General features: G+C 35.8%; 1 protein-coding gene across 5 annotated transcripts in view; it reads right to left on the bottom strand.

Moving 5' to 3' along the window:
* ARL6 (ADP ribosylation factor like GTPase 6) overlaps positions 1-9,685 on the bottom strand; it is a 39,962-nt gene extending 30,277 nt beyond the window's left edge. Inside the window, exons 1-5 of one of the 5 annotated variants that reach the window (XM_062176097.1) lie at positions 9,296-9,419; positions 8,528-8,648; positions 6,917-7,065; positions 486-547; positions 23-91 (exon numbers count right to left, since the gene is read on the bottom strand). In XM_062176097.1, the coding sequence (XP_062032081.1) occupies positions 23-91; positions 486-547; positions 6,917-7,039 (254 nt within the window). In that variant the 5' untranslated portion in view covers positions 7,040-7,065; positions 8,528-8,648; positions 9,296-9,419. The other 4 variants (XM_062176104.1, XM_062176067.1, XM_062176086.1 and 1 more) reach the window with 4 other exon arrangements.
* Positions 9,686-24,999: the final 15,314 nt, after the last annotated feature.

Here is a 24,999-nt window from a genome sequence, read left to right as displayed (position 1 = left end):
CAACAATCACAAAAATACTTACTTATAATAGTGTTCCCAGAGATTTCTGTACCTTCCTTGACCTGACATGTCAAACACTGTAAAAGATAAACTACAGAAAAAAAGAGAAAGCAAAGTATGATTATAAGCTACTAATTGAAAGTATAAATTTTACTTAAATTATTTTTGATTAAAGAAATCATCTTTGATATATAATATTCAGTATGATCCCATTTTCAAGAAAAAGCTCCATAAAATAAAAATTTATTAATATGATTTTTTTCAATAAATAACATTATAAAGAGATGTTTTCTTTGCTAGTCAGATTACTAGAGTTTGTGTAAATTCTAAGTTATGAAAAATAAACCAGAGGTAGTGGTACAAATAATCTAAAAATTTTTGAAGAAAAAACATTATTTTTGCAAGAGTAGGAGGAATAACCAGGTAGATCTAATGTTGTTATTTTTCACTCACAACTTTTTATTCACAGGAATGAAGTGGATTACCTGGATGATTTGAATTTCTCTATGTTGAATCCTATTGTTGGAACTATATCTTGAGATTGAGCCTTTAAGAAAAAGAAGAAGTTTAGATATTTACAATTACCAAAAATGAGTTTTTCCTCAAACCTACCACTGAAGAGAGGATCATATTAAGCAAAATTAAAATTTTTCTAATACGATGACTATATATATTCTTTATAGAAGTTTAAAGCTTACTGATTATGAATCTGCATCACACCTATGTCATAATTAACATGTTGTAGCTTATTGGAAGTTACCAAGGACTTAAAAGTTTTTATAAATGGTTTAATAAGTTACCTGGAGTTCACATGTAGGACTTTCTATCTTTCAACACATACTTATTGAGTTTATATATGTTTTGAACTGTCCTTACATCAAGATGGTCCCTGCTCTCAAGTTTATAATCTAGAGATGGCAAACAGAAATAAATAACTAAGTAACAAAGGAATACAATTTTTAGGAGTGAAAACTGCAAACAAAGGTGACTGAGAATGAGAGGCATTAGGACAGAGAAGTTGGTATAGTAGGGAAGAAAAGTGCTTAGGAAGGCATCTTTGAGGAGGTGACATTTGATCCATAAGTGCATAATAGGTAGGGGAAAAGGTATGACAAATTCTTGGCAAACAGCTTTCCAGTTAAGAGAAATCAGATACTACAGTGAATCTAAGGCAGGAAGGAACTTGCCACTCAGGAAAAGTAGAAAGTCTGAATGTCTAAGAACACTGAATAAGGTAAAGAGTGGTATACTGAGGTTAAGTGAGGTAGATCGCAGAAGGCCACAGCAGGGCATACTGTATGCAGTAGGAGATAGGTTGACAAGTCCCATGGGCAATTACAATACATTATAAGGACAACCTAACTCTTCAAATGCCACCTAACATTTACAGTATCAAAACCATCTTTCTGTTTCAATAAAAATCCACCTACTTTCTGATCTATATGTTTAAAAGTTATTCTTGACTCCTGTCATTTATATTCCATATTATAATCATTCTCTAAGCTTTATTTGTTTAGGCTCTTTATTAGTTCTAAGCTTATTAGTTAATTTCATGCTTTGAATTACTACACTAGCCTCCTAACTGCTCCTAATTGGCTATCCTGTATTAAAGAACTTAAATAACTTCAATAAGTCTTAGTTTTCTCACAAGTACAATAAATTATTATTACCAACTCATAAACTTATGAGAATTAAATGAGTTAATGAATACAAAATATTCAACACAGTGTAGGACCCCTAGTAAATATTCAATAAATAACTGCTATTATTATACTTCCCTGATTTTACTCTGATTCCCATTTTATTTTCTACACTGCCACAACTAAAAACAAAAATCCCCTTCAGTCTGACTTCCTGCTTTTCTGTGAAAGCAAGAATCATACAAGAGAGATTTTTGCTTCATATTATTATCTTCACTCTGATTATCTCCTTTAGGGAAATTTAAATTCAAAGGGAAATAAACTGAAAAGTCATTGGAGCTTGTTTACCTTAAATGTAATGTGCTACTCGGACTTACCCCTAATGGTAGAGCTAGAAACATGCCAGGGGATTCTAATTCAATCCCACCAAGGTGGCATGTACCAACGCCATCTTAATGTTAAAGTGATCAGTTTCAGTTCATAATTGATCAAAAAGATAGGATTAAGTGTCAAAGGGACTACATAAATAAGACCAGTGCCTGCAAATAATAATTAATAGAATTAAAAAGGAGAGAACCATCCTTTATGGGAAGCAGGATACACAGCAGACTCATAGAATGGCAAATGCCCTAAACAGCACTCTGGCCTCAGAATCAGCCCTTAAGGCATTCAGATCTGGCTAAAAATACCCATAAGAGTTTCTCAGGCATGGAAAGCTAAGACACTGTGGAAAAAAAAAAATGACCTAAATGAAAGATCTCTGCGAGTGAGATCCCAGTGGAAAGAACAGGCCATCAAAGAAGGAAGTACCTTTCTCTGAAGGGAGGAGAGAACTTCTACTTTGAATATGGTCTTGTCTAAATAAGTTCATAGTTGGTGAACTCAAGAGGCTTCCATAGCCTTGGCAGCTCATGACTTGAGCCTCGGGTGATTACTGACGCCATAAACAAGAGTGTCAATTGTTAAATCAACAACGGGAGTCACTGTGCACCTGCTCCCCATGTAGGACCTTTGTTCTTAATGTGTTGTACTATGCAAATTAATGGTAAAACCACTATTCAAACAGTACTCTATACTTTGTGTGTCTGTGTGGGTGCAGTCCATTGAAATTTTTACTTAGTATATACTAAGTTTATCTTCTGTATATAAATATAATTGAAAATGAATCTTGATGAAGAATGGGATGGAAGAGGGAGTGGTAGATGGAATGGTTGCGGGTGGGAGGAAGGTTATGGGGGGAAAAGCCACTATAATACAAAAGCTGTACTTTAGAAATTTACATTTATTAAATAAAAGTTGAAAAAAAAAACGTAATAAAGTAGGTCAAAAAAACATAATATGCTAGTGAAAAGGCCCCCAGAGCTGCCCCAGTTTTGGTTTTTCTGAAGTTTTGCTGATTCAGGTTTTTCTTCCATTTATCCTATGAACTATCCTAATATGTTTTTTCCAAAAATTTCTTTTTGTTTATGTTAGATAAAATTTATTTTCTGCTACAAAGATTCCTACTTCATACCTTGTGGTTCCTTCACTGACCAACAAGTTTTGGAATAAAGAATTTCCTAATTTTTGTTGTCACCAAAAACTCCATAATTTTTATTCAAATATGTCAATCATGTGATACAATCATCAACTGTTATTGTGAAAAAAAATTTCAAACAGCCAAAAAAATGAGGATGTTAAAAGTCTGAAGAAATCTCAGAAAATATCAAAATAGTAATTCTATTTTCATTGAACTGCAATTAGAGTAATTTTGTGCCTTTCCACAATCAGCTTCTTCAAAATCTCTCTTTTAACTTATTTTACTTATAAGAATACTCCTCCCTCTTTGATGACCTGTTTGACTATGACCTTGTCTAAATATGATCAGAGTCGGTGAACTCAAAAGGCTTCCATAGCCTTGGAGACTCATGACAAGAGCCTAGGGTGACTACTGATGCCATAAACAAGAGTTTATGCAACAGGAGTCACTGTGCACTTATTCCTCATGTAGGATCTCTGTCTTTAATGTGCTGTACATTGTGATTTAATGCTATAACTAGTACTCAAACAGTATTTTTCACTTTCTGTTTCTATGTGGGTACAAACTGTTGAAATCTTTACTTAATATATACTAAATTGATCTTCTGTAAATAAAGAGATTGAAAATGAATCTTGATGTGAATGGAAGGGGAGAGGGAGCGGGAAAGGGGAGGGTTGCGGGTGGGAAGGAAGTTATGGGGGGGAGCCATTGTAATCCATAAGCTGTACTTTAGAAATTTATATTCATTAAATAAAAGTTAAAGAAAAAAAAGGATACCCCTCCCTACTAAAGTTCCAGTGGAAAGCAATTAGGAAAAACAAAACTCCACAAATTAATCAAGATAGAATAAGATATGTGAGTGCTTCTGGATTCAACTGAAACTCATTTTCTCAAAAATATTCCAAAAGATAGTTTCCAATATTGATTTCCCTATGCTTTATCCAAAAACAAATATGAAGGCATTTCAAAAAGCTCATAATAGGCTGGTGCCACGGCTCAATAGGCTAATCCTCTGCCTGCAGCACTGGCACACCGGGTTCTAGTCCTGGTCGGGGCGCTGGATTCTGTCCCAGTTGCCCCTCTTCCAGGCCAGCTCTCTGCTATGGCCCGGGAAGGCAGTGGAGGATGGCCCAAGTGCTTGGACCCTGCACCCGCATGGCAGACCAGGAGAAGCACCTGGCTCCTGGATTCGGATCAGCACAGTGTGCCGGCTGCAGCGTGCCGGCTGCAGTGGCCATTGGGAGGTGAACCAACAGAAAAAGGAAGACCTTTCTCTCTCTCTCTCTCTCACTGTCCACTCTGCTTGTCAAAAAAAAAAAAAAAAACTCATAATAAATGCATATTATGAAAATGCATGCATGGATTACAAAACCTTTTTGCACCAAAATAAACTTGTATTTTAATTTCATTTGTTAATGAACATTCTGAAGTATACTTGAACATTTTTTTCATTCTCTAAAGTGGACAGAGAACTGTGTAAAGCAAACAAAGACTAGGAATTATTAGCGAAGTGGAACAGGCCATCTGAGACAGTGCATTCCATGGATAGACCAACATCAACAGAAACAGAACAAGATTTCTAAGAGACCCTATTTGGTTAGTTTATTTAGTCTGCTAATAACAAATGTTCTTTAAAAAATCATTCATCAATCTAATCATCCAATAAATATATTTAAATGCCAAGCATTATTCTGTGTATTTGGTATTCGGTGCTGAACAAGACAAGATTTACACTCTATTATAAAAAGAAATTTAATAAGCAAGTTATCAACTCAAAATGTCAGATAATTTGTTTGTTTTAAAGATTAAGAATATAAAACTATATGATGTAATAGAATGAGATCATGTACAACAGAAAGCAAGGGAAAGACTTTTCAAAGAAAATATACAGGTTGTGTCTCTAAGAAAATGACTCCTGGACCTTATTTTTCACAACAGTGGTTACATTTAAGTATCCTCCCTCTCTTCCTATTCATCAGCTTTGAAGATGCCAGCAATCTCAATATATTAACAGATTATAAAATTATAATAAATAAATAAACATAATAAAATTATAAAATAAATATTAACAACAAATAAACATTAATAAACATTATTTATTAGCAATAAATAAACATGAAAAATCAGTTTGGGTGGCCAGCACTGCGACATGTCAGGTTAAGCCACAATGTGGGACATTAGCATCCCTTATCAGAACACTGGTTTGAGTCCTGGCTCCCCTTGTGATCCAGCTCCCTGCTAATGTGCCGGGGAAGGCAGCAGATGATGGCCCAAGTACCTGAGCCCCTGAGATCCACATGGGAGATACAGATGGAATTCTGGGCTTCTGGCTTCAGCCCCAGCCATTGTGGCCATTTGAGGGCGAACCAGCAGATGGAAGATAGTTCTCTGTCTCTTCCACTCTATCTGTCACTTGCCTGTGAAATTAATAAATGAATCTTTAAAAAAACAGTTTGGATTTGAAAATATCTATAAACTGATGCCTAGAAAATTATTTGAGAGGCAGAAAGGGACACAGAAAGAGAGAGAGGAGACAGCTTCCATTCACTAGTTTACTCTCCATATACCCCTAACTGCTGGCTGGCTGGTAGGACTGCTAACATCTAACGTTCACTGGTTTACTCTCCATACACCGCTAACTGCTGGGTGGTTTTTCAGATTTCTAAAGTAACTGGATGGCAGAAACCAAATTATCTAAGCCATCAGTACTGCTTTCCAGCCTCTGCACCAGCAGAAGCTGGAGTTAGGAGCCAGAGCTGGGTATAGAACCCAGGTACTCTGATACGGGACGCAGGTGTCTCAACTCACATCATAACTACTAGAACAAATGCCCAAACCTAAAAGCTGACTTTTCCCACAGGAATAAATGAAACAACTTTACTATAAGATGTGCAATTCTTTTGGAAGGCATTTACTAACATAGCAATGTAAACTTCTATGATTAATTCACTTAATTTATTAAAAATAATGTTCTCACAGTGGATAATAAGCTCTCGGGTTCAAAGCAGGAAGGAAGCAAATGTTAAATCTGCCTGAGTGACAGAAGTTTTAGAGCCTTTCAGAGGCCCCAATTTAGGTAAGCCCTTCACTATTATTACCAAGTTAAGAAAAGTAAAAGCAAATTACACTTTCTCAGGACCTAGAGGTTAATTTTTCTGATGACATAAGATAGTTGTTCTGGCTTTCAGACTCAGCAAGTGATTTCAGGTACACAAAAGCACTGTTTTTATGTGGGTTTTCTCTACATGCAGCAGAACCTACTCTGGATCAGGTGTTGGATGAGGTAGCTTTATATAGTTTTCAATTACTAAAGTAATACATTCATGCCTATATTGCTTAACAATATCTTGCTTACTACTACTGATATACACACCACATATCTGTGAAAAACTGTCTGCTTATCCATAGAACCTGTAGAGGTGATTCATTTTTTCCCCCTTGTTTTGTTCCTCCTATAAACAGGAACTGAAAAAGCAGTGCAATCTAAAAGTAAACTCAGCAAATTTATGACAATCTTGGAGAAAAAAAAAAAACCTTCTGAAAAGAACATTCCAGTTTAATCATTAAGATTTGCCTTTTTCTGCATGAAATTCACTGCAAATTGTAGTTGACAGATATTTATTACTTTAAGGTATTCCATGTTTAAAAGGGATTCCATAGCATAATTATACGAAGTTATGACATCATACAAATAATTCTGCATATTAACTTTCCCTAGTAGCAGAAAATACATACAGCCCCTAACAATGATACTTACATTTGAAGGTTTAAGTTTGTTGATGATTGTTGTTTTGCCACTATTATCTAGACCAAGGCACAAAACATGAACCTCCTTCTTCTTCAGGCCAAGCAAGCCTGAGAGTCTGTCTAGCAATCCCATAATGTGACTCAAATATGACAAATCAGCTGTAAGTAACAAAAAAAAAAAAAAAAGCTCTAATATCTAAAAACACCTGAAGCATGCAAAATACATAATTCTTAAAAATTTAAGGAAACATAATGCTACTGTGAAAACCTTGTCAATGTAGCTTTGTAATTAGTCAATAGAGGATAAGCTGATTACCACAAGGAGACTTAACAGAAACGCAGAGTGGCAGCTTATAAGCCCTGGCAACATAGATTAACAACCTTGAAGTGACAACATTTCTCATTGTCATTTATAATAGTTAAGAGGAAAACACAGGATCCATAACATGCAAACTCAACCAATTGTGATAATTCAAAGTATCAAGTATCAGTTAGGCTGCAAGTATCAATTAGGAAGCAGCATTCCGGGAAATATGGAACAATATAAGGGCAATGGTTTTGTATTTAGTATAACACTAAAATTTGAACTGTAAGACAGACTAGATCCATCGTTTTAACTCTCAGCTTAAGGACTGATTGGCATTTGTAGACTATTTTAAATTAATCTTCTGATATGAAGCAATTTACATACAATTTATCATCTTAATTCAAAGTAAATTTACTATTTACTTATCACACTAAACATATCAATATACATGCTTGTTTTTTTCATTTTCCATACAATTTTGAACAAATTTTTAAAAATATGACCACTTCTCACATTTCCCTCCTTTAGAACTTCTACTCCAATACAATGGTTGTGACAAGACTGATGCTTATACATTCACCTTTCATAGTACCTGGTGTCAAAACTTTCCACTGGTTTTTCATGTATTATCAAATATTTACTGAACTATGTTAGGGCAAAAAATTTAGAAGTCAGTTTTTCTAAAAATGTAATCACCTTTATTGAAGCTGTTTTATAAATAATATTATGAGCCTCATGTGCACTTCTTTTTTAGTAATTATAGCTTTCCTCTGTAATTTTATTTCCTGCATTCATAAATAAAGGCAATAAAAGACAAGAAAGCTGGCCAACATTTCTTTACCATGCTCAAAATTCATAGTAAGAGGCACAACTGAAATTTTCTGTGAGTATCCACTCCAGTAGCCAGGATTCTCAACCCTAGCTGCACTCTGGAATCAACTGTTTAATCTGAATTTCTGAAGATGGAAACTGGGCAACTATACTTTTAAAAGCTACATAGTGGAGTTGGCGTTTCTCCTAGCAGTCAGGACACTGGCTTACCACATTGGACTACTTGGGTTCATTTCCTAGCTCTGACTCCTGACTCCAGCTTCCTGCAAAGCCACCAAGGAGACCCGGATTGAGTTCCCAGCTCCTGGCTTCTGCTTAGCCCAGACTCAGCCACTTTGGGCATTTGGGGAGTGAACCAGCAGATGGCAGCTCTCTCTGTCTCTCAAATAAACAAATAAAATAAAAACTACACAGAGTTTCTGATAGGCAGTCACTGCTGAGAACCATTGGGTTTCAGAATAAAGTCCAAACTTCAGTGAATACCTTTAAGAATGTTCACAATTTGGTTCCAATCTATCTTTCCACTTTCTGTTTCCCCTCTTTGTACATCGATTTAAATGTTCTTGGATGTTCTCTGTGATACTGAAACGAGGATTCATGTTGACTGAAAAATCCAGAAGAATCAGGATGTTACTCAAAGATTTTTTAACTCTTTACTTGTTTATTAAAATTAATGACTTGGAAGATAAGCTACAGGGAGAGCTCCTGGTGGGCCAGAGAAGGGAACAATGACTTGTATTTTCTAAACTTTAAATAAGTCTGTTAAATGAATTGTTATACACACTACTCCAGATCAGTGCTCCTATTTGCCTCTTAGTTTTCTGATGATGAAATTTCCATTACAGTTTCTACATCCAAAAAAAAAAAAAAAAAAAAAAAGGGGGGGGGGGGAGGCGCCAAGTAGAGCAGTCTTAAAACCATCAATGAAATAAAATTCGCCCAAACCACTTCAACGCATTTTCTAGTCCCTAGCACTGACCACCTGATCCTGCTACTCCTTTTCCACCTCTCACGTTAGAAACAACTCCTCGCGTGGAGGGAAAAACAAAACAAAACAAAACCGTGAGGAAGAGCCAAGAGGAATTCTAACACTGACCGGAGGGAGCAGGGGAGTGGCTGGGGGCTGTAACAATCCCGGGTAGGAAGATACTTGGTTATTTATTTATTTATTTATCTTTATTTTTTATTTTTGGTTTTGAGGTTAGCTTGGCCGGCCCAGGAGCTGGCGAGGAACAGGAGGGACGCACTCACTCGTACCCGGCTCCGGGAAGGGAATCTGGTGCGGGGGCTCCCTTAACCTTCTTTGCTCCGCCTCGGTACGAAAGATCGCCGGTCTTGACTAAAACCGTCTCTACAAGTTGGAAGAAATGACACCCCCTACCTCAGGCCGAGCATCCACGCCTGGGCTGCGACGTTTCCTTGGCAACAAAAGCTTCTTCCGGTCTCGAAGCCACGCCTCTTTGGGAGTTCCAGCCTTGCTCTGGCACCTGGGGCGGTAAAGCTCCTGGGGAAAAGGCAAGAGGCTCGCTGGGCAACTATTAAAGAGGGGTGGGAGGTGAGCAGAGGTTAGGGGCGCCGGGCTAGGGGCCGGTTTCCTGTGAGGGACCTGGCCGTCGTCGGTGGGGCATGACGGGAGTTGTAGGCGCGCGCACAGCCTGCCGGGAAGCGCGTGTCCGCTTTTGCTGCGCTTCTGTGGGCGTGGATTCCCCCAGCTGCTTCGCCCAAGGCGGAGCGTCTGTGTGACGCCGAGGCTGAGGCCTTACGTTGTAGACTGGCGCGGATTCGGCGGAGTGACCGCGATTGCTGGATACGGTTGTGCCCACTGGGACAGGAAGTGCGCCGTTGCTGCCCTGTACCCACAGCACCGATCCTCCTCCGTGTTCTGATTGAGGAAAGCTCTTAAAGTTAGGCGGGAGAGGAAAGAAACTGGCGCCAAAAGTGAGGTGCAATGCGACGAAGGGAGTATGTACACCTGCTTCCTAGCTGCCTGATCTCCCGAAGGTATTTCCACCTGGCAAAATCTCCAGTGATAGTTTACAGTCCCTCGGATCAAATCGGCTGGTGGTCGGAAGACATTAATAGTCAAAATCTAAAGTTAGCCACCTTGTTAAAAAATGTTTGGCTTTCACAGGCTCAGATGATCCTCAAATAGAAAATATTTAGACATACATTTTGTCCATTTTTATTACGTTTTCCAGTAGACAGACCACAGATGAAATCATTTCAAAGATCTATGGAATTTGTTAACCTCTCAGTTTGGAGCCCTGGCACCCTTCCTCTCCACCCCCATGAAATGCTTTTATGACTTAAAACGTTTCTCAAAGAGGAGGTTTAATTTCTTCATTTCCCTTGATATTCACGGGTATTGGGTTTTATTCCCTTTTCAACTAACCAGTGTTATGTTTACTATCCTACCTGTTCTTTGGCTTGTCATTTAGTTTGGCCTATTAAATGGACTAGGAGGGTATAAAAAGAGACTAGGAAAAATGATGTCCAAGTAATGGTGTTGGAGGCGTGCACATACTATTACGAGTTGTTTGTTTATTTGCCATTTTTCCATATACCAAATGTTGTTATATTAGTTTTATAGTGAAATATAAATGTGACCTGAAATTCTGACTCTACTGAAAGGCAAAACAAAAGGAAAAGTTTGCTGAGGCTCCGTTGATTAAGTCCCAACTTGGGGCAGCTGCATCCCATATCCTGGATACTTGCCTTTAGATCCAGGTCCTTTCTGGGAAGCAAGAGTGATGGCCCAAATATTTGGACCCCTGCCACACAGTGGGGAGACAGGCTGGAGTTGTGGCTCCTGGCTGTAGCCTGGTTCATCCCTGGCTGTTGCAGTCATTTGGGGAGTGAACCAGTGAGTGGATGGAAGATTTTTCTCTCTCTATCCCTTCTTCCTTTCCTTGCCCCATCAATCTTTCAAATAAATAAAATTTTTAAAGGAAAAGCTAATCGTTATAGTTGCATAACCTAAAGTATTGACATACAAATGTACTTGTAAAAATGGAGTATTGGGACATATTCTTTATCTACTTTGTGGTCTTAGGCTAATTAACCAGTCTCTATGTTTCAGCTTCCAACCTTCATAAGATACTGCTATATTAGTTTATCCAGTGGATTTGAGGATTAGAGACAACAAATATAAATGTTTGGCACATCATAGGTTTTCAATAAATAATTTTACTTCTTGAAATTCTTAGTATTTGAATAAGATAGACTATGGTGGCTCATTAACTTCTGATGGTAAATGCATTTACAGGAAAGTGTTAATCACTTTTCTGTGTGTCTGAGTATTGTGACACACATTGATAAGAGATGGGAGCTAATTTGCTTATAGCCAGATAATTTTTTTTAACATGGATGTACTTAACTTTTCTTATGTGCAGTATTTTCTGCTCCTATGTTGAATTACTCTATTTTACTTAGTACAAAAACATTAGTTGTACACTATAAATATAATTTGTATACTGAGCATCCAACTTTTTAGCATATATAGGCAGATAGATAATTCTTTTTTGAAAGATTATTTAGGGGCCAGCACTGTGGCATAGAAGGCAGAGGCGCCACGTGCGATGCTGGCATCCCATATGGGTGCAGGTTTGTGTCCTGGCTGCTCCACTTCTGATCTGGCTTTCTGCTAATGCACCTGATAGGGTAGCATAGGTTGCCCAAGTGCTTGGCCCCCTGAGCCCATGGGAGAGACCTAGAGGAGGTTCCTAGGTCCTGGCTATAGACAGGCTTGGCTCCAGATGTTGTGGCAATTTGGGGAGTGAACCACAGGATGGAACATCTCTCTCTCTCTCTCTCTCTCTCTCTCTAACTCTGCCTTTCAAATAAATAAATTTTAAATAAAAAGATCATTTATTGGGGGTCGGGAAAGAGAGAAAGATCTGCATCCCTAATTTACTCCCCAAATGCCCACAAGAGCTGGGGAACTCAATCTGGGCCTCCCACATGGTGGCAGGGACCCACTCTCTTGAGCCATTACTTGATGACCTTCAGGGTGCACATTACCAGAAAGTGGGAGCTGTGACTCCAATGACACTTTGGTATGGTATGCAAGTGTCCCAAGTGTTTTCTTAACTGCTGTGCCAAACACCTGTCCCAAACAGAGAATTCTTTTACAAAAAAAGAGAGTTGGGTAAATAATTATCTCAAGAAGTGTCATTGGTTTTATGGCTTATTATTACTAGAGATGAAATCTGGTCATGAAACCCACAATGTACTCAATAATCTGGAAAATGTCAGTCTTGAAAATGTCAACCTAAAAAAACATAAATATTTCTTATGGTTCAATCTGCTGTTTTGGTGCTTTGCCAATTGAAACTGCTCTCTAGTGCACACTCAAGCTCAGCATAAAATTGTTCCACTTGATTTAAGAACTTAGTTGACTCTATTTTATTATAAGAATAACAAGCATTACAAATAGTATATGATTTTCTCAAGAATATACTAGAGAAATTTTAGATATTTTCTTACCAGTTTTAATTTCATACTAGGTTTCAGAACCGCAGCAGGAATATTATAAAAATAGTGGTTCTTTTAATTAATCAGGATATTTTCTATGTATTTTCTTTTAGGAACTTTTAAAAGAATACAGAAAACCCCAGATTTATAGGATGTTTGGGGGTGAACACTGATGATCTAAAGCTTTGTTTGAACCATTGAATGCACATCTTTTTGTCATCTGCAACTTGTGTACAGTATGCCTTCTGCAATGAACAATTCACTTGAATTTCATAAATATTTTACCAACATAAAGTCCCTACAAAAATAGATAGCAGTTATTTATGGTGATTTATGTGAAATTCTGTCTAGACCTTAATGACATTAAACATTTTGAAATATTACAACTTTAATTTTGCATCCAGAATTAGGAAAATATCCAGTATGTTTTGAATATTGGTCCCCACAGTCTTATGTTGATGATACTAGGAGGTCAGAAATAACCTAACCAGGCTCTAAAGAGGTGGTACCTTTGGAAGGAGATTAGAGTGGATTAGGTCTTTAGGGTGCAGCCATCATGACTGATCCTCCTTGCTTTATAAGGAGAGATCAAGGGATGACACACGGTAGGCTGGTGCACAGGCTCCCTGTCTCTTCCCATGTGAATCTCTGCAATGCCTCAGGTCTCTGTCAGCACTAAGGCCATGGCTAGATGAGGCCCCTGGACCTTGCAACTCCAAAACTTTGAGCCAAAATTAACTCTTTTCTTTATAAAGTTAGTTTGCCTCAAACATTTCCTTACAGTAGTAAAAAGCTACTAGTACAATATCTAAAGATTTAATAGATTATAATATCTATAGATTTAATAGATTAAAAACTATATTAACTATGTAGCAATACAGCAATGCAATAAGATCTCAAATGCAACCACCGGAACTGTAACTTTTATTTGCTAATAGATATTTTAATAAACAGGCTTACTCCATCTGTAAGACCCTGATAATGCCTCTTAGGAAATCATAGAAAAATAAAATACAATAATTAGTCATTTGTACTTTGTACAAAAATCTTATTATGTTGCTCAGCAGGTAGTTTTGCTAAACACCATATTCTTTCAGCAAATAGATGACATATGTAATGCAATTCACCACAAACAATCCCTCATGTTGAGAGCTGAACATTCTATAACACTATTAACTTGTAAGCATGCCAGCACATGAAAATTTACATGGAACATTGTAATATTATAGTAGATTTTTTATAAGATGAAAACCATACCACTTTCAAATAATTCTCTACTGCTTCACCACTGGAGTAAAGTAGAGAGTAGGTAGGATCGCACCCTTTTACTGTGTTTTTCTCTCTACCCTATTGTGATTACAACCCAGAAAAGAGAACTGAGACTGTATAAGGAACCTGAGTGGAAGGCATATACTGAAGCTCTAAGTGCAGATATAATACCAAACAGGAAAAAAAAAATGCAATGCTGCACTTCCTTATTCTCATCAGCAGCTCTTTCCCTGTTTTGTAAGAGTAGATGGGGATAGTGTTAAATCCCTAATTAATGATAAATGGCTTTGTGACAAGTTACAAAGAAATACTTGTTTTTTTTTTTTTTTAAATCAAATGCAGAAAGGAAAAATATTTCCAGCTGCAGTTTTTCACTAGTCAAACATGGCTCTATGAGGGATTAAATGTCTCAACCTAGACAGATGTCACCTAGGGATTTTATATAAATGTGCTGTTTAGTTTTAAATGAATAAATTCTTTATGATTTATACTACAAACATTTTTGAAACTATTATTTTGAGTGTACTGCAACTGTAGACATCATTTGCCATTTAAAATCTGAAGTGTTTAGTCAAATACTGAATAGTATAGATACATATAATCTACATTTTTGGCTATGCTAGAACAGCATAAAAAAAGAGAGGAAAGCAATCTCATTACATTACTCACAATCTAATTTCATATAAAATTCAAAGAAAAAATATGTATCTTTAAATTCCAACACATTGAGTTACATACAGCCTATCTAGAAATAGAGCACTAAGGACAGTTAGAAGATCACATTCTTCCTTCTGGGATAGCGAGGGGCTCAACATACAAAACCACTGTTATTTCCCATGTGTTTCTCTTAAATGACAGAATATTTTTTCAATTGAAAGCAAAAAAAATTAAATTAATTTCTGTTAAAAGATTAGTGCCTGTTTGTCTTCTTAAATTTAGATGAGAATTCAAAAATCTCCAAAATACTATTTGAGAAAACTAACAGAATAAGTATACTGTATACATCTTTTACAATTAAAGTTATTTTAATTTTCATAGGCTTTGAATTATAGCACAATAGCTACAAAATGTTTCTACATTTTACTCTGTAATAGACAAAAATAAAATGCAAGAAACACCTGCACTGTTGAGAAATCTTTACGTAAGCTCTGTGTTATGGAAAAGTGGATTCTTCTCCAAGTCCTTAGAAAGCAAAGTTTCAGTTCTTCCAATAAGTTGTTTCATATATAAGTATTCATATGTAAGTAGGATGGTACTTTAAAATGTTTGCAGAAAAATGGATTTAAAAGTCTAGGGGTGAGTATTTGGTATAGCAGTTAAGATGCAATTTGTAATGCCTACTTCTCATATTGTAGTACTTGGGTTTCAGTCCTGGCTCTGCTTCCCATTTTAGCTTCTTGCTAATGTGCAGCCTGAGAGGTAGCAGATGATGGGTCAATTATTTGGGTCCCTGCCACCCAAGTGGAAGATCCTATTTGAGTTCCAGGCTCCTGGCTTCTGCCTGTCCCAACTATGACTGTTGTGTCTATTTGAGTAGTGAACTGGCAGATGTATTTCTCTACTCACCCCACCACCCCGTTAGTGTGTGTATGTGTGTGTATGTGTGTCTATTTGGGTAGTTAACTGGCAGATGTATTTCTCTACTCACCCCTCCACCCTGTGTGTGTGTGTGTGTGTCTGCCTTTCAAAGAAAGTGAAATTGAATAAGCCAAGACTTTAAAAAAGATAAGTTTATTTTGGTGCAAAAATTTTGAAATCCATGCATAGTTTTTTCATAATAGAAACTTCCACAAATTCTTGAAGACCTCTAGATAACAAGGATTTCAAAAATAATTTGCAGGGCCAGCATTGTGGCATGGCAGGTTAAGCCACTGCCTGTGATGCCAGCATACCATTTGGGTGCCAGATAGTGCACTGGTTGCTCCACTTCCAATCCACCTCCCTGCTAATGGCCTGCAAAAGCAGTGGAAGATGTCCCAACTGTTTGGGCCCCTGCCACACATGTTGGAGACCCAGATGAAGTTCCTTGCTCCCAGCTTTCAACTGGCCCCAGCCATTTGGGGAGTGAACCATCAGATTGAAGATCTCTCTTTCTCTCTCTCTCTCTCTCCCCCTCTCTCCCCTTCCCCCACTCTGTAACACTGCCTTTCAAATAAATGAGTAAATAAATCTTAAAAAATAATTTGCACAAAAATAAACTAATATTTTTATTCCATTTTCCATAAAATTTTGAAGTCCCCTCGTGTGTGTGTGCATGCATATTTGTGTGTGTATTCACCATCCCACTCTTCAACTACTTGTCCATCTCTCATCTAATTGATAATACTTTCCCACCTTCATTTTGACATTTGTCTTATTTTCGGTAAAATAAACCATTCACACACTAATATCCTTATTATTCACCCACAAATCTACCAATCTGTCTGCACATTACACATTGTGCCTTCCCTGTCATTGAGGTTCTATTATCTCTGCTTCTTTCACAAACTAACCTCGCTACTGTGCTCTGAATCCTTATCCTACCTCTTCAGGCCTTTGCTGAATTATGCTCTCCCTTGTATGATCAGATTCCCTCATCTGCCAAGTCATTCTCATTAGTATATAAATACATGCTAGTATTCTTCACAATAAACAAGACACAAAACTCTTGATTTTCTTTCTTCCTCCAGCTACTGTTTTATTTCTTTTGATCTCATTATTTAAAAGAAAAGCTTGAATTGCTTATAGACACTGTCTGTACTTCCTTACATCTCTTTAACAATACTTTAGTCAGGCTTCGACTTCACTGTTGTGTAAAAACTGTCCTTGTCAAAATCTTCAATAACTCTCATGTTGCCAAATCCAATGACCTTTGTTTTGTTTGCAACCTTGACATCTCAGAAACATTTAATCCAATGACCAACCTCATTTCTTTTTTCCTCTGCCTTACTCTACATCTTCTGTTTCCTCTGTTGGCTTTTAAGTTCTCTGCCCAACTTTTAAACATCGGAATGAATGCCCTGGAGCTCAATCCAAGGGTACATCCATATCTACAGCTTGTTCCTAGGTGATTTCAAAAGCTTAAATATCATGAATATACTGATGACTTCCAAATCTAAATTTTGACTTCTGACTGTTCCTTGAAACTCTCATATACAACTTTCTAGTTGATATTCCCATGTGAATAGCTAAAGAGACATCTCAAGCATTTTGTCACTAAAACCAAAATCTTGATTTTTTCCCTCTAAACCTACACCATGGAATCCATTGTTTAGTCCCTCAAAAGAATTTATCTTTGGCTTTTCTCTCTTCATCCTGCACCCACAATCTAGTAGCCTCATTCATGTCCTTTCACTCCATGTTCTTTTTGCCTCACTATTGTGCACTGAAAACACTGTTCTTTCTACTCTCAGACACTTCAAGTCCCTAACTGTTCCCTCTGTCTGAAATGCTGTTCCCCTGAATTTCTCATGGCTGCTGCTTTCATGTTTTTCAGATATCAGTTTAAATGGCATGTCCTTTGAGATTTCCTTCACCATGTAAAATGAAGAAGCACAGCCATGCTATGTAAAATTAATGTAATTATCAGTATAACACATCACTGTTTGTTTATTGTGTGTCTTTTCCATTAGAAGGTCAATTCCATAATACAGGGACCTTGCATGTCTCTATCACCATGCATGATCAGTGCTTAGAGCAGGACACTGCTACATGGTGATGGTCTGTAAACATTAGTTGGATGAATGAATGGATTTACCTATCAATATATTTTAAGGTAAATAAATATATGTACCTATTTTAAAATTTAGTAATTACACAATTTTGGATCAGTATATAGACATGACTTCCTTTGCTTTTTTTTAAATATTTGCTATATACTATAAAGATATTAAACTCTGAGTTTTGATGGGACAAATCTTAACTTTCTGTTGTTAAATTAGAGACATAACTATTGGATTTCTTGGTAGAGTGACCAAGATAATAAAGTGAGGAAAAGGAATATTTTATTTTCTTATATTTTTAGAAATTCTGAAGACAATAAGCACCTAATATTAAAATGTAATTGTTTTTACTCTTGTATGAAGTATGCCACTTGGTGAAATTTTAAGAACTGAATAAATAAGCAGCAGTGAAAGGTAACTATAAAGAATATATATATGGTCACTATTTAGAAATCATAATGTTCATTTGAAGATTTCCTTGTAGAGTTTCCATTTGCAAGAAAGTAGAGGAGTTTGCTTTTTTCAGCAGACCAATATTAAATAAAAGAAGAATAGCTGCAAAAAGAGTAACTTACAGCAATTGGTTTCAAGTTCATCGTGAACTGGAAATTTATAAGCATTGTGATACTGAATGGAAACATAAGATATACAGTGGCTCTTTTGTAGATACTTAAAACAACTGGAAAGAGAAAGCAATCTTTTTGAAATAAAACAACATTTAGAGATCAAAGGATATCACATAAAATTCTTATGTAGTTACCATTTTTTTAAACATGGAAGACTGTAAAATTTATATAACTACTTAAAAGCATAGATTGATATTAAAAGATAACCCTTTCGATTCAGTTCCTTTTTGCATCTTATTTATTGTGTTTTTAATTTATTAATAGAAGAAAAAACCTCTTAATTATCAATGGGATAATTATGTGTACAGTACTCAGCCCATCATTCAGTGCATTTTTTAAAAATTTTCTATTATGCCAAAAATAAGAAATAGTATCAGTTAAGAATTATGATTGTCTGGTCTATTAAAATTTTTAAATTGTTTTTCTATTTTTGATAATTTTGATGACTCCTTTCTGATTTTATAAATCAATTGATATTTTAACAACTATTAATAGATTTATTAATATTAGTATTCCCATGTTCAAAATACATTTTAGCCTTAAAATTACCAGAAAGAATAATATGTCATATATTTTATTCACTTTTCTAGTAATTTTTGTGTTTTCTTAAAATAAGTAAGAACTTTAACAGAAACTCCTCTTTGTATTACATTTTAATATTTTCCTCAATTTTAATAGAACCTGATCTGTTGCCATGTTCAACATTTATGCTTTCTCTTTCTGATTTTTCACAAATGAAGTTATGACAGCTGTTCTAATTAACATTTTAGGAACAGGAAACATAGACTGTTAGTAACAATTATTCCTTCAAAATTCAAAATTAAATTCTTGAAGTGTCCACTGCAAAGAAAGTTAAAATTAAGTATATTTTGTGAAAAATGTCCTGAAGACATTTATGTCCTGTATATATTCATGTTTTCAATGTTACAGTTGAATATGAAGTGTGATTCACAAAACGATTAATAACGTACTAGAAATCAAGCACAGATAGTAATCTTTAAAATCAATGCTTCTCATATTTCTTAGAACTGCTCATGTTATTATGCTCTAACCACCCCTAAATTCCCCCTAATTTTTTAAACTGTTGGAGGTATAAAAAACTTGAAATTATATGAAACCTCCATTTTTTGGTAAGAATAAAATGATATTTTTGCTTAGTATGTATATATTAATACAAGTTTCTTTGAAGGCATATATATGGCCTGAAAGAAATAAAACATTAAAATAATTTAAAAACTCCAATGACAAACATTTATACATTTTAAACCTTACTTTCCATGCAGGGCAGAAATTTTAAAAAACCTTAGTTGTTATTTATTATAGTACCACCTATGATATTCAGAGTTGTCTTAAAGATACTTGGAGAATATGGCAATAATAGCTCTAGCTAATATACCAAGGGATATTCAAGCAAGTTAGATTTAACAATGCTTACATCAATCACACTGACAGAAAAATAGCTTGTTCAGTTACAAGATTGTTAGCAAGCTGAGTGGCCATTGATTTTGTCATAGAGCTGCTGAAGACCACAATTTTAAGCAGTTTACTTTAAAGATTAATATAATTTATGCAATAAATAAAGCATGCACAGTTAAATAAAATGTCATTATGACTTTAACAATGATATTACTAAGTAGATAAAAATTCTAAAGAGAGCAAAAGTTACTACATAGTATGAAAAAGAGAGTTAATAGAGTTAATTATATTCTGGCTTCTCTCTGATTTAGTGAGTGAAGATTTACTTAAATAAAAATTTTACAGAATACAGTTCATTCTACAAATAAGTAAGTATAGAAGAGAGGCCTTTAATTATAAAATCAATAAAGGAGACTTTTTAAATTTAGTAAAAATTTTGAGAATCATTTTTACTCATGTTTACAAATTAGCATAATTCATTCCATCATTGTGATTTTTAAAAATTTAATGACATTGGCTCTTTCTAGAACAGAAGTAAAGTAAGACTGCTCTAAAGATGATGATCAATAAATGTGGAAGAGCTGTAGAGAAATGTTTGATGGTTGCTTGTCAGGTAAGTGTATTTAAGTCATGAAAACAAGGATATCTATCTTCAAAGTAATAATATATAAATATTCAATTTGAATGAACTATATTAAAAATATGATTCTTTTGTCCTTATAGTTTTCTTTATAGTAGTATATAATTCTGGGATAAAGATAGTTCTCCCTTCAGCAAGAGGTAATGTTAAGAAGACTCTGATGCTAACTATATAAGGATCCTGAAGTATGTTGTCCTCATTTTGTTATTTAGTAGAGAACTGAAAAGCCACATCTCAGTAATTCTTATTTATTGAGTAGATAGTTTATTATTTAACCAAAAGTACATTTATTATGATAAACTATAGACAGCTAGAGACTGCAAATGATTGAGAAATACGGATAATGACAGAGTTTCACTTAGAAGAATATTTCACTAATTCAAAAAATTTTCTAACCTTCAACTAGTGTAGACATTGTGTCGTTAATTTGTATTTTATTTTCTAATCAAAAGTAGAAAAGGGGGCTGGTGTTCTGCCTACTGGTTAAGATGCCTGTGTACCATACTGGAGTTCCTGGGTTTGTTACCTAGCTCCATCTCCCTACTCTAGCTTTGTGCTAATGCAGACCCTAGGAAGCTACAGTGATGGCTCAAATAATCAAGTTTTTGGATTGGGTTCCCAGATCTTGACTTCTGCTTGGCTCAGGCTTGGCTGTTGTGTGCATCTGGGTAGTGAACCTGCAGATGGGGGTTCTGTTTCTGTCTTTCTGCCTCTCAAAGAGAGTAGAAACCACATCTTTATATTACATGTAAGGGCTTTTTTTCATTCTCATCTGTTAGGTAATATATATATATATATATATGTACATTATATATATATATATATATATATATATATAATATTTTGAGAGTTGAGAGAGAGAGAGAGAGACAGAGACAGAGAGAGAGAAAGCTTCCCATCCACTGATTAATTCCCAAATGTCAACCAGCTCAGATTGAGCTGGGTCAAAACCAGGAACTGGGAACTCAATCTAGGTCTCTCACAGAGGTGGCAGGGACACAAGTATTTGGGCTATCATTACTTCCTCTTAGGATCTGCATTAACCTGAAGGTGGAGTCAGGGACAAGAGCCAGGTATCTATCCCAGATAATTAGATTTGGTATGCAAGCATCTTAACCCTTAAGCTAAAATCTGCCCTTCGGTAATATTTCTTTACTGCCTTTGTTAGAGGGTAGTAGGAGTCTCCTTTGAGATTTTCATATGAATAAAAAGTTTTCTTAATGAAGTAGAGATTTGTTACTCTGAATAACGAGTTCGGAATTCTAGCAAGAACTTCGCTTTGTTTAGAAGCAAACATGACTCACTGGAAAATGCAAAAATATAGTAAACTAGAGGTGACTTGATATCATTAAGAGAGAAACAAACTTGAAGTTGCCCTATTTTTTTTCTGAAAGGTAATGTTTATCCATTTAGTAGCACTTTGCCTCCTTTAGTAACTGAAAAGTTTTCTTAATTTTCCTTTCATTTTAAATACAGTAATTATGAGTCAACACTGGAAAATCAAAGGTAAAGCTTTCACAGATATTCTGAAATATTAAAAAAAGAAAGTACCAACCAAACTAAAACCCCTTAACGGAAAAGAAACTTTCAATTAAGATATAAATACTCTCAATAATTTGATCTAATGATGATTTGAATCTAATTATTAGTAAGAAAAAGAGAATTAGAGCTGTACCTTGATGACCTTTACCTTTTTTTCTGAATCACCTGGTCATTTTCCCCACAAGACATGTTTATTATGTCACATTCCTTATAACATAAAACTAAATTTTTATTCTAAGAAATCTTTGAAACACCCAATACTGAGCTTCTTAAGGGAATAGTGAGAGAAATTTAAAGCTTTTACTTTTATGCTGCTCAATGTAAGATTTTTCTTCTCCTTTATTTCAGTTATATGTTAGCTCTAGTAATGAGTAATCGTTTCTTTCCTTGGTTAAGTGGATCATGTTTGAAAGGATTTTATGCAACCAATGCATTCATAATTATTATGACATTTAGTAGGGCCAGTGAGTTAGCTTAGTGGTCAAGAAATTAATTCCTGATGGTTTCTAATTGAGTGCACCTTTGAGGTAGTAAGTACACATAATAACAGTGATGTTTGGCACCAAACAATAAAAAACGAAAAAAAAAAAAAAAAACAAAACTCTGTGATACTTGATGAGATTCAACTGTTTATAAGAGAGGTTGTCTTACAGAACCCAGAAAACATGCTCCCCTCTACCAGATGGAGCCTGAGGAGTTTGGAAATAATTTTTTGGGAATTTGAGGTCTAAAATATTTCTTTCTGTAGGGGATTGCAAATTCAACTCACATTGAACAAGTATTTATTTATTTATTTACTTACTATGAAAAGAGCTAACCCTCATTGACATGGCAACCATAACAGAAAATAGGTATTAACCTCTTATCTTTAACCTTGAAAATTACCTGAAGGCAAAGCTAGTAGTGTAAAACTCATTTTCAAGGTAAAATTTTGTGCATTTGGGAGACACTCCATACTCATTAAATTGAGCTAAATAAAATTCATACTACTTTCGCTGAACATTATGAAGATTGAAAAATTGTTGTAAAAGTTAATCATAAAAACTCAGGTAGGTGACTTCAGTGCCTAATGCACTTCTCTATGTCTTGAAATCTTCACATAAAAAGAATTAAAAAATTTAAATGGAATATGTTGTAATTTGAATATCTTCTAATTCATGGCACTTGAGATTGAAAAAGTTAAGGTAACCATATTAAAGGAAGTGATGTATCTGCTTTAAATTTCTTTGCTGTATAAAGACATGAATACCACCTGTGAATTAATAATAATGGCTTTTAACTCATAACCCTAATTTCTTTTCAATTAATCATAATCTTTATCTCAAGCTGTAAAAAAGGATCATAATCATGAATTTTGAAATTATTTTCCTAAGTACTTCATTCTATTAATGAAAATCCAGTCTGTACCCTCTGTTAGTGTAAATACTCCCACTTATATGGTAGGATTCCTAAAAGTGAAGGCCAGTTTTTATAACCTTTTCTTTCTCAGCCTCTTCCATGGAGATCTATAAAGTCTTTTTAGATTTGCTATGCTGTCTTTCTTAATGTGGATAGAGATGAATGATAGAAGCTGATAAAAGGGAAAAAATAGAATGGGGGAATACAAGAGCAATGCACAGAGGGACTGAGAAAGACAACCTTGGAAAATTTAATAAAGGAATAGGGAAAAAAGACCTAGCACCAGGAAAAATTTTGAGATGAGAAATTTAATTGATTGTTTTGTAGAACAGAAATTTGGTAGGGGAAGTTACCAATATAGATTTTTGGGAAATGTGGTTGGGTGATATGTAATGTAATTCATTCTTCACCAACCCTTCGAAGACTTTGCTTTTTTAGAACTGGATAGGAGCCGGCGCCATGGCTCAACAGGCTAATCCTCCGCTTTGCGGCGCCGGCATACCGGGTTCTAGTCCTGGTTGGGGTGCCGGATTCTGTCCCGGTTGCCCCTCTTCCAGGCCAGCTCTCTGCTGTGGTCAGGGAGTGCAGTGGAGGATGGCCCAAGTGCTTGGGCCCTGCACCTGCATGGGAGACCAGGAGAAGCACCTGGCTCCTGCCTTCAGATCAGCATGGTGTGCCGGCCAGAGCGGCCATTGGAGGGTGAACCAACGGCAAAGGAAGACCTTTCTCTCTGTCTGTCTGTCTGTCTGTCTCTCTCTCTCTCTCTCTCACTGTCCACTCTGCCTGTCAAAAAAAAAAAAAAAAAAAACTGGATAGGGATTTGTTTTCCATTCATAAGCTGAGATAGCCCTTCCAGCTGTAGCTGTTTAATTCAGGTAATAGTTTGACAGATTTTAAAGAGTATCACAGAGTGAAATAAGAAACACTTTTTTTTTATTATTATTATGGCATGCATAGTGTATTTATCAAAAGCTATAACTGCAAAAATAATGCTGGAATTCAGGGCTGTAGCATAGTGCTGCCATGGCAACATCCCATATGGGCCCTGGTTCAAGTCCTGGCTGTTCCACTTCCATTCAGCTCCCTGCTAATGGTCTGGGAGAGCAGTGGAAAATGGCCCGAATTCTTGGGCCCCTGTCACCCATGTGGGAGACCCAGATGAAGCTCCTGGATTCATCCTGGCTAAGTCCTGGCTGTTGTGGTCATCTGGGGAGTGAAGCAGAAGGTGGAAGATATCTCTCTCTCTTCTCCCCCTTTCCCCTGCCAACGCTGACTTCGAAATAAATAAATCTTTAAAAAAATTCCAAACTGATCTTCTGTATATAAAGAGAATTGAAAATGAATCTTGATGTGAATGGAAGGGGAGAGGGAGCGGGAAAGGGGAGGGTTGCGGGTGGGAGGGAAGTTATGGGAGGGGGGAAGCCATTGTAACCCATAAGCTGTACTTTGGAAATTTATATTCATTAAAGAAAAGTTTAATAAATGAAAAAAAAAAGAAATATGAAAAAAAATTCCAAATGAATTTGGTATTTTAACTGTTAATACTTCTGGACATTATAATGCCTGGGATCATTAGATCCATGACTGATGGGCAGTAAAAAATTGTTATTCTTATATTTTAATGTTTCTGTTTAATTTTGCACACATATTTCATCCTTGCTCTGACCATGATGAGGTTCAAAATTACACCGAAGATTATCACGCTTACAGTTTTGAAATGTAGAAATGTAAGTAAAAAGAAATTCTGAGGTCAATATGGAGTGAGAGACAAAGTGAAAAAGAAGTTTTATAATAGAAGGAAAGGAAAAGAAAGAAGTGCAAATTATCCAGATACAGAACAAACTCATCAGACTTTTATAAAAGAAATATTCTTAAAAGAGATCCATAACC

This window comes from Lepus europaeus, chromosome 2 (assembly GCF_033115175.1).
Source record: "Lepus europaeus isolate LE1 chromosome 2, mLepTim1.pri, whole genome shotgun sequence".
Lineage (NCBI taxonomy): Eukaryota > Metazoa > Chordata > Mammalia > Lagomorpha > Leporidae > Lepus > Lepus europaeus.
The sequence above is the reverse complement of the archived record's forward strand: the minus strand, read 5'-3'. Positions and strand labels throughout refer to the sequence as shown.